The sequence below is a fragment of the Oratosquilla oratoria genome, chromosome 32, assembly GCF_046742065.1.
Source record: "Oratosquilla oratoria isolate Oo_2021 chromosome 32, ASM4674206v1, whole genome shotgun sequence".
Classification (NCBI taxonomy): domain Eukaryota; kingdom Metazoa; phylum Arthropoda; class Malacostraca; order Stomatopoda; family Squillidae; genus Oratosquilla; species Oratosquilla oratoria.
Genome location: NC_134808.1, coordinates 47,711,377 through 47,722,293, shown reverse-complemented (window position 1 = coordinate 47,722,293; position 10,917 = coordinate 47,711,377). Strand labels below are relative to the sequence as shown.

General features: G+C 37.7%; 1 protein-coding gene across 2 annotated transcripts in view; it reads right to left on the bottom strand.

Moving 5' to 3' along the window:
* Positions 1-2,719, bottom strand: part of LOC143017465 (uncharacterized) — a 76,904-nt gene extending 74,185 nt beyond the window's left edge. For both annotated transcript variants that reach the window (XM_076172230.1, XM_076172231.1), the window contains exon 1: positions 2,660-2,719. In XM_076172230.1, the coding sequence (XP_076028345.1) occupies positions 2,660-2,697 (38 nt within the window). In that variant the 5' untranslated portion in view covers positions 2,698-2,719. The remainder of the gene's footprint in view (positions 1-2,659) is intronic.
* Between the last annotated feature and the right edge of the window lie 8,198 nt (positions 2,720-10,917).

The following is a 10,917-nucleotide window of genomic DNA, read 5'->3' as shown; positions in this document are numbered from 1 at the left end:
GCTGGTCAGTCAGGTCCTTCCGTTGTCGCGCGTGTCAAGATCCCCCGAGCTCCGAGTGACAAGGAGCCCGAGGGCCACTTGCCACTACACCGAGGAGGACATTCGAGATTAACCTTCAGAGCTCTTTGATCTAGTTCCAGAGGACCTTGTGGAATTGATTAATCATTTTGAGCAAAATGGCAAGGTGGATGGCAGAATATTAAATATTAAAGAATAATATATATATATATATATATATATATATATACATATATAATATATATATGTAATGTATGTATATATAATGTATATATATATATGTATTCATATGCATGCATGTTTATGTATGTATATATATTACATATATATATATGTATATACATATATATAATATGTATGTATACGTATATATGAACAAGTAATGTATACCTTTAGACTGGTAACTCTAATCTCTTTCTCGCGCAGTTAACAAAATTATATGGTTGGCTGCCATATTTTTTCCATTCGTGTTTCTCATTGTAGCACGTATTATGCTATTTATCATCAACGTTTCACACAAATGACAAAGAACCTATCAGGATTTGTGACAGTTCCGTGAAAAGACTTGTTCATAAAAGATAAAAAAAAAATGAAATAAAGTATTTCCCGGACATATTGATATATACAGAAAAATGACGGATATTTAATGAATTTTAGACTCTTTTTTTATATATCATTTATAATCTACAGGCACAATAGGGCGCGTGTGGACTTTGGAATTCTCCATTGTACGGTTTTAATTACGTCAACTGGATGGAACTAAACCAAATCATAATCTGTTAATTCTGAATAGTCATCACACTTTGATATATATCCATAACTAAATGACTACTCAGAGTCTCCTGATGTAGATAGCTCACCTTCATCTTTGACATATTCATCGAAAATGTCTCTCTGTTATTCGGCGAAGGTACATCGTTCCCAAAAGACGCAATTTTGATTTGGTTTGGAACTTAAGTCGACGACGGTAAGTCACAAACTATGAAAAGGAAAATGGGAAGAGTTGTTTTGGTTTCGTTAAGATGAACAGAATTCTTCCCCTTAATCGCGTCCACACATGTTGGCAACATGTGACGTACACAAGGTTGAAGACATCTTTCGGGAAATCTTTATGAAGGAAGATAAAACTGAGGAACCAAGTAACTGCGGCCGAAGCCGTCAACTTTGACCTATGATGCAAATCTTGGACTGTTTGGGTAGGTAATTGATAGTCATTTCTAGGAACCGGAGAAGATTGCGGGATTCGAACCCACATTTGAGCGAATACGATAACAGTAAGATTCCGATTACGTCACAGCACATCTGGAAAAGAATATATAACTTCACAGAACTCGATGAAGCTCATGTCAAAGAGTCTCTTTACTTTCTTCGTTCCAGATGGCCAAATATGGGTTATTCACATGTACATCTATACATCTATATTCACAAAACCAAAATGTTGTAGCATATTTGTAAAATGTTTATATATAACTCACAGTTGGAGAAACAAAGCCCCCCCCCCAAAAAAAAAACAAAAAAAAACAGACAATGCGTATATTTCGACCACAACTGTGAGCCTCTTCATCTGCTGAAGAGGACCACAGTTGTGGTCGAAATATACAGATCGTCTGTTTCTTTAGCTTTGTTTCTCTGACTATGGGCTATATTTTTACATTTAAACATATATGTTAAAATCCCCTTTCCCCCCTATAAGAGGGGTAGCCAACCACCAATCACCCATCCCTCGTGGGAGAAGAGTCATCCCTGGTTCCCGTCCACTGCCTGGGACCGAGAAATCCGACCAATTCATGGACCAAAAGGTCTCGTATCTGGATGCTCCTCCTTTGAATCCCAAACGATCTATATAATGTCAAGCTGAACTCAACACGCATTTCCCTCCATTAATCTACATTTTTCACGCATCATTTCTATTCATCCTATAGAAAAAAAGAAATGATTAATTGGATAGTAATGAGACCTCCATTGACTAAAACGCTATTCACGTCTGGTATTATGCCCTTCCATTGAATCAAATCGTTTGGTATTCAGGCCAACAAAAGCTAAATAGTACAGCACACTATTGGAGGGGTAATTAATCAGCTCCAGGACACAGACCCGTAAGGCCTGACAGTAAACGCGATTTCACCAAGTGGTGAGTTATCGTGACATACCTTAGTGATTTGGGAAACGAGGGTCCTGGGAATAGTCTGTTTGTACATGTACCACTATATATGCATATGTGGAAGTATATATATATATATACATATATATATATATACATATATATATATATATATTGACTATATTATGACAAATAAGACTGAAGGTGGAAGAAGCAGACGAGGAGTAATGGGAGAATTTCACGCTTTAACGTTTCGACCCGCAGGGTCTGTGATCAAGACCCTGCGGGTAGAAACGATAAAGCGTGAAATTCTCCCATTACTCCTCGTCTGCTTCTTCCACCTTCAGTCTTATATATATATATATATATATATATATATATATATAAAAAGATGTATATTTTTATATACAATATATATATATATATATATATATATATACGTATGTGTGTGTGTGTTTTTAGAATATGTATACACCTTTCCTTAAACAAAATAAAATAAAATGGTCACGTTGGATTGAATAAGGTAAAACTCGTACTTACAATATGTAGACGCCCAGCAGGCGGTGATGAAAGACCATATCCACGCCGACCCCCCATAGCACTGAAAAAGAAGAAGAAAAAAAGAAAATTAGAAATTACTCGAAGTAATTTTCTGTTGTGGATAAGAATAGGTGTAACGATGGCAAAAAATGAAGAAGATGATGATGATGATAAAGAAGATGATGATGATGATAAAGAAGGAGAAGAAGATGATTATGATGATGATGATAAGGTAGAAGATGATGATGATAAAGAAGAAGAAGATGATAAAGAAGATGATGACGATGATGATGATGATAAAGAAGAAGAAGATGATAAAGAAGAAGAAGAAGAAGATAATGATAGAGAAGATGATGATAAAGAAGAAGAAGATAAAGAAGATAATGATAAAGAAGAAGAAGATGATGATAAAGAAGAAGAAGAAGAAAAAGAAGAAGAAGAAAAAAGAAGAAGAAGAAAAAGAAGATGGTAATAAAGAAGAAAAAAGAAGAAGAAGAAGATGGTGATGAAGAAGAAGAAGAAGAAGAAAAAGAAAATAATGATTGTGGACTCAAAACAAAGAAGTACCGACTTCAGTCAAAGGCATTAGCTTTTCCTTATCTCACTCTGCTGACACAGAAGCTAAAGGTCTTGTTCAATGGACTGAAACGGTTCCTTAAGAAAGAGTCAAATGCTGATTTAAGGAAACGAGTTAGGTCGTTTATTTTGACGAAATTGCATTGCAGCTCGACCTTCTCTCTGTTTTAAGATAATAAAAGAAAATACGAATTTATATTTCTTATAATGACCCCTAGAAACGCCTGTCATATTTGTAAGTCGAGAGGTTAAACTCATTCTAACGAGATTATTGATAGATCGCTGTCTTGTGTCATAACTATTTACTAAAAGGAAATATTCCCTTTATATGTGTTCGCTGTCACGGTTAACTATCAATTAAAACGTTTAGTTACACAGTTATGGTTCATTTTCTATATAAAGAAAAAATTATTGGATAATTCAAAATTTGATCAGAAGTTAATTTACCACCTGAGGGTTGTAAATTATTTTGTAATGAATAAACATATCACACCCGAATTTTAGTATTAATTTTTGGTACGCTGCATTTGGGTATGCATATTTTATATACGTTTGTAGAATTGATACTTTCTTTTTTATGATTTTAACATTAAAATGTTTTACTATTTTCTTGATTTTTTGGGGGCCTTCATGACGATGATGATGATGATGATGATGATGATGATGATAATGATGATGATGATATGATGATGATATGATGATGATGATGATATGATGATAGTCATCGTCATCGTCATCGTCATCGTCATCGTCACCGTCACCGTCACCGTCACCGTCACCGTCACCGTCACCGTCATCGTCGTCGTCGTCATCATTGTCATTTTGTCGTTTTGTCGTTTTGTCGTTTTGTCGTTTTGTCATTTCGTCATTTCGTCGTTGCCATCGTCATTTTCGTTGTCGTCGTCGTCATCATTGTCATTGTCATTGTCATTGTCATCGTCATTATCACTATCATGGGACCCAAAAGTAAACAAAAACAAACAGGGAAATAAAACAAATAAAACAAGAAAACAAAGACACCCAACAGCCTCATACCAGGAATTTCAACCTGGTGAAGTAAATATGCAGCTCGCTTGTCACCATTTATGTAAATAAAATTTTCACGACTCATTAACTTCAAATCCATCACTCCAAATCATCTCATCATTCATCAACGCGTTGAATAACCCTCCTGGTCCGCGGGGCAGGTCGTTCCAGGTCATTGGAGGTCATTCCAGGTCGTTAAGACTCAACTTCATCATACCATTCCACCTCCCACCTACTCAGGTCAGGTGGTCGTCATTGGTGATGTTTGGGGGATCGAACTTGGGTGTTTGTACTATCGAGGCAGGGTCAAAACCGACCTATCCACAGTGGTATTCGTATAAGACACACCAAAACAAGTTAGGTCATATAATATTTGATGCGAGTCGGTTGGCCCGAATCTACATTCCTTGTCACTTTTTATTATTCATTTTATTCTCCTCTGTGGCGTATCGCTCACGGATTGGGGTCCTGGTCCATCGAGATTTCGTTCAAGAAGGGGTCCAGCTCCCTGTAGCATGATTATGTCGAACGGGGATTGTCAAAAAAAAAAAAAAAAAAAAAAAGCAATGCGTTCCTATATGGAAGTCCTCTAATTCTGTCAGCAACTCAATCTAGCCCCTTGACCTCCTGTTGCCAAAAAAAGAAAAGAAAAAAAAAATTGAAGCTACATCATCCCCCCAAATCCTCAATATAAACCTTTAGCAAAAATCTCCCACCGAAGGGGAACAGAGTCAATAGAAATTCCGCACGTCCATGTTGGGGTCCTCAACTACGGGAAAGAAGATCAATAAGCGCCTTCGAGTAAACAATCTCGTCGAAATTTCTTAAAGAACGCGAAGGGGTACTGAGGTCCCCGGTAGATGAATGAAATTATCTTTTGTTACACATAGCAGAAAACTGAAAGCTTTTTTTTTCTAGAAGTGATTTGATTAAGAATTAAGAATAGAGAATAACACACATATTATATGAAATAGAGATATTGAAATAGAGATATTGGAACTGAGAAATAGAGATATTGAAATAGAGATATTGGAACTGAGGTACCCGGTAGATGAATGAAATTATCTTTTGTTACACAGAACAGAAGACTGAAAACATTTCTTTTCTAGAAGTGATTTGATTAAGAACTAAGAATAGAGAATGACACACATAAGATATGAAATAGAGATATTGATACTGTGAAGTTGAAATGAATGAACTATCACAGAAGGATAATTTTGATCCATGTTGGAGGATTGTAACTAAATCACAAGTGGAAGAGTAAGAATGATTAAAGTATATAATAAGAACAGCTCCTAAGCAACTACAAGAGGGTTTCACGCAACTGAATAAAATCTCCTTTTCTGCTTGAGGGGATGGAGAGGGGGGGTCGCCGAATTAATGAAGCGGCATTGCTGTGGATGTTCTGTGTCTTGCGACACTGCTTCTGACTCAGGGCAGTGGACAGGATGCAGGGATGACCCGTCATCCAGGAGGTGCCAAGATAAGAGGGAGGGAGGAGGGTAGAGGGGAGTGGGGTGTGTAGGGGATGGAATGGGTGGGAGTGATTTCTGTGCCTTGTCTTTTGGCTACCTCCCGTATAAGGGCGAAAAAGCCTTTGGTATATGTATATGAAAAAAATCTCTCTTAGACAGAATATTCCTACTTTAATTTTTTTATTTACGTTTATTTTTAACAAGTCCAAGATGGCGCTCTGTAGGACTTTGTAGCGTGGCATTTTTATGAGCCATACCCTTGGTCCAACTCGCTGGCGGCAAGGGTCGAACTGTTGCTACCTCGATTATTAAGTTCCTTTTGGTACACAAGAGGGTTAACAGTAAGCACTGCCTCCAGGACAAAGTGCCCATATCGAGGTCAGTGTAGTAACAAAGATAATCACCACATGAACGTGTAACATTCTAAGAAACAAATATGTTTATAAACAAAATTCTCGAAATGAGAGCGATCTAAACCTCCTTAGCCAAGGAACACTCCTTCAGTTCACTGGAAACGTTTGGCGTTCGTCTGGACATATTTCTTAAGTAAAGATTTTATTTTTGATGAATAAAATAATCCTTAGTAATCAAGGTTGACGTGGCACGAGTTATTCTGAAAGATCTGTCAGTCAGTGTGTCACACAATCACGAAATGATTTCCCATCAAACATGGCTGGGTGTTCCCGTAGACTTCTACAACGCTTTTAATCCAATAGGATACGTGGACAAAGGATTGCGAAGCGCTAGAATACACAAACAAGTCAATTTATTTTCATCAAAAATGTTGGATATCAAAACGTCCTTTCTGGTGATTACTTTTCCAGAGTTCATTTTGGGCTGGCGTTTTGCTCTAACTTTATATGGAGTAGTACGCGTTGTGTATTATTTTATTTGACTCCTGGGGTTCTCTATAGCTGAAAAGAATTACCTGGGTTCCACCAAGTACAAGCGAGTAAATTAATAATCTGACGATTTTATTCAGTTTAGGGAGGACCATCACAGGAGACGAGTGAAGATAATCTCGATTTACTGCTTCACTGCAGTGGTTTACTTTGTAGATTATATTCTGGTAAGGGGTAAATTATTATTCTTTTTACATGGTCGCTGGACGAACGGATTAGAGCGTCGCTACTTGTGACGGAGGTCTAGGTGATGGCAGCTCGAACCCTGCCACCGGCGAGTTGGACCAAGGGTATGGTTTATTAGGTTCCAAGCTATAAAGTCCTCTGTGAGGGGCACCGTTCTAGCCTCCTGATAGAAGGGAGTTCGCGACGTTATATCGAACCACATGGAATATTACTGTGGGGAACAGAGTTTAAATCTCAAGTGACGAGGAAGTTTAACACGGAAAAGCGAGAAAAGGGATTATTTCGGTGGTGAGATGGAATGGGTGGGAGGAGGGATGGGAGGAGACGAGGGAGGAATGGAAGGGAAGTGGGGAGGGAGGGAGGGAAGGAAGGAGAGAGAGAAGGAGGGAGGAGAGGGAGGTGAGGAGGGAAGAAGGAGGGAGGGAGGGAAAGGCAGGAAGGAAGGGAAGTCGCTAATAACATCACAAACTAACTTTTCCAAATCTATAGAACTTGGACAAGATAAAGTAAAGGAAGAGAAGAGAAGGGAAGGGAGACATGATTGAGCCCCATCCGGACAAGATGGCTGCTTCTTATGTCATACAGGTTGCCGGTAAATCACTTTGTTCACATTCGTGAGTTTTTGGTAATAGGAAGACGAAGAGAAACTATCAAAGACTTTTAAACTGTTTAGTAACACCTGTTGTCCGCTTGCGGCGTCATCGGAAGAACGCTGGTCTTTCATTTGTTTACTTGTGGGTTCGAATCCCGCAATTCTCTTCGATTTTCTAGCAGTGATTCTTCCTTGCCTCGACAGTCCAAGAGGCGGTTAATAGGACACAGATGACGGCTTCGGCCGCAGGTAGTCAGTGTCTCCTGACGTAGACTCCTTATAACCATTCTGTTGCATACTTCTTTTCTTTCTTTACGTAACTTTTTTTTTGCTTTAGTTTCTTAACAGTTGTGGTTTTAGTTCCCTTCGCTATTTGGTCCTAATCTTCTTTTTTATCATCTCCGTCGCCAGGCAATTTTATTCGTCAAATAACTTTGCTAGTGCAAGACCTGAAGAAGATTAAGCTTCATCGGTTCAGTATTAATCTTTAAAGGCCTCATTTCGAAAGACGAATAGTTATGAAAGTTTACGAATCATTCTGAATTCATCCAATCAAGTCCATCGTTTATCAAATGTTTAAGAGATGAATTCCAAGTTTGAACGAATAATTTTAGGTTTAATAATCCAGAATCTGAACGTAAAATTTTGAACTTCGATGATTATTTCCAAATTGGGTAGAAACAAAAACAGTTCAGACTTTGAACGAACAATTTCACGCTTGAACGAAGACTTCCGACTTTGAACACATAATTCCCAAATACTAACGAACAATTTCGAATTCGAATGAACGGTTCTAGCTGGAATGAACACTTTAGAAACCCGGACGAACATTCTGAAACCCGAACGAAAAAAAAAAAAAATCCCGAGTTAGAAGGAATGACTGAGTTGCGATGCCGAGTTTGCGAGAGAATTCCGAGTTTGGGGGGTACAATTCCGAGTTTGAGCGATCAATTCCGAGTTTGAACGAACATTTCTGGGACTGAATTAGTTCGGCAGGTAAATGGATAAAAAAAAAAAACTTGTGAAATGAGGATTTCCTAAGGTTCTCGGCAATTCTCATTGAATTTACAGTTTTGGTACCGTGCCTCACTGTATAGCTTGGCCTGTGGAGGTCGCCAAACAGTTATATTCATTTCAGAGTTGGGTCACCTGTCTGAACGTAACCTGACTCAATCCAGACCCCATTTAATTCGGATATAAATAAATCAATAAATAAATTATAAATAGATAAAAAAATAAGTGAATTAATTAATTAAACAACAATGATTAAACAAACAAGCAAATGAATGAATGACGATAAACAATAAATATCAAATAATAGATAATTATTAGATATCATTGTCAAGTAACAAATAAACAAATAAACAAAATAAATGGATGAATAAATGAATAAAACGGTTTTTGTTATAACTGTTTTAACACATGACGCTACCTGATTGATAACTATGTTTGTTGTAACCTAGCCTCTTTGTATGGCTTTAACTAGACCCACTATGCCATTCTCACACAGTGGGAAGTGAAAAACCCCTGGTAAAGCAACGCCCCGTCAGGTATGGCAAGCCTTTTTTTTTCTTTTTTTTTTCTTTTTTTTTTTTCTTTTTAGACCAGCTTTAACCAGAAGGACTTACAAAAGAGATTGTGCAAATTTTAACTTCTTTTCGCTTGAGGAGAGGAGGGAATTGGAATGAGAGATTTTCCCTTGGCTGATTAATATTTAATTATCTGGTAATAGTTAAGGCTGAAGGACCAGAAGTCTTAGATGCTAACCCTGTTTAACTAACTAAAACCCTAACCCTTTTATGTTCGCTAACTCCCTTTCCTGACTTAGTTCTGGTTAGCGACACATAAGGTTAAGGTTAATCTAGTTAACCACTTAGCAAAAGGGTTAACATCTTAGTTAAAGTCTTAGTTAAAGTAAGGACAGACCTTTATGTTGAAAAGCTTAAAGGGTTAACAGTGAATTTAATACCTCTAAGTGGTCAATACATTAGGCAATATTTAAAGTGACTAGGCATTTACGCCATGGTAATTAACTACGGCCGAAGACGTCATCCAGTCAGTGTCATTAGATAGCTAGGGCAAATGGCAATCATAAATATTCTTTAGGAATCGAACCCAAGCAAACATAATCACGAGCAGAGTTCTGAGCCTAACATACCACAGCTGCAGTCTCGACATAGTATTTAGTATTGACAATCCACTGCAGGGCCACCAGACTAATCATTCGTTAACGATACAGTCTGTACACCTCACAGTGTTGGTTTAATCCGGTTTGATTGTGTTTACATAAAACGGTTCAGGATGAATGTAATTTGTATTGGAACAAATGTTCATTAATGGTGCATTTATGTAACACAGATATAATATTAATGCTTCTGTTAACAGATTGACACAAAATCACAAATAATCACTCTCTATGATCATGACTTTTTTGTTGCCAATTTTTGTTTGATTGTATCGCTGTAGGGCATTGGTTTTTGCTCTTAATCTGGGACATTAGAGTCACATGCTGTATCCCAGAGGGGTTCTAGTGACTGCCACTTGCCCACGCTACTCGAATGAATGGGATATATGGAGGAGCTTAGCTGTAGTTAAGGATCTTCTGGCTTAAACCTTACCTGGTTATTTTAGACTTGTGTTCTTCAGACTCCTTGAGACCAATTCAACGACGAATAGAATCACCATTCTTTCATTAACTACCGCTAGTTTTTGGCTTGTGGAACGAATTGTGGCCTTGTGTTTCTCAATGGCCCTCTATGGCTGGCCATGCTGTGGCCCTATCGATGCTTTTTTGCCAACCTTTGGTATAAATCTTTGTTAACCAAATAACCAGGCAACTTTATTTCGAAAGGTTAGATTACATTAGTGTTTCTGGTTCAACTTGTGTTTCCTTACCAACTTTTCCACTCGTATAGATATATATAATATATATATATGTATATATATATATATATATATATATATATATATATATATATATATATATAATGTATATAATGTATGGATGTGTGTGTGTGTGCACTCAGCTGAGTTCCTCTGCTAATCTTAATTAAATCACATGAAGGTTTCAATAACATATGCGTGTGTGTGTGTGTGTGTGTCTAAGTATATTGAAGCAATTACTTTTTTCTCCAAGCCAGCTGACATGCCTTTATCTTTTACGAAACTAATAGTCACTTCCCCCAAATTCCCTCTCAAATACACGCACTTGGCATGCTCACTGTCTGAATAATCTAAGAAACCAAATTTGTACTCCCCTGGGCTGTTGTACCACAACATTGAACTAATGAAAGAGCTTGTCGCAGTATGTAGGAAAGATAATCTGTATGTGTGCTTTTGTGCGTCTGTAGGTGTGTGTGTGCGCGCGCGCGCGCGCGCGCGTGTGTGTGTGTGTGTGTGTGTGTGTGTGTGTGTGTGTGTGTGTGTGTGTGTATGTGTGTGTTTCTTTGTGTTTGGAGGTGATATTATGTACTCTCATCCGTTCAACATAGCAACGTATTG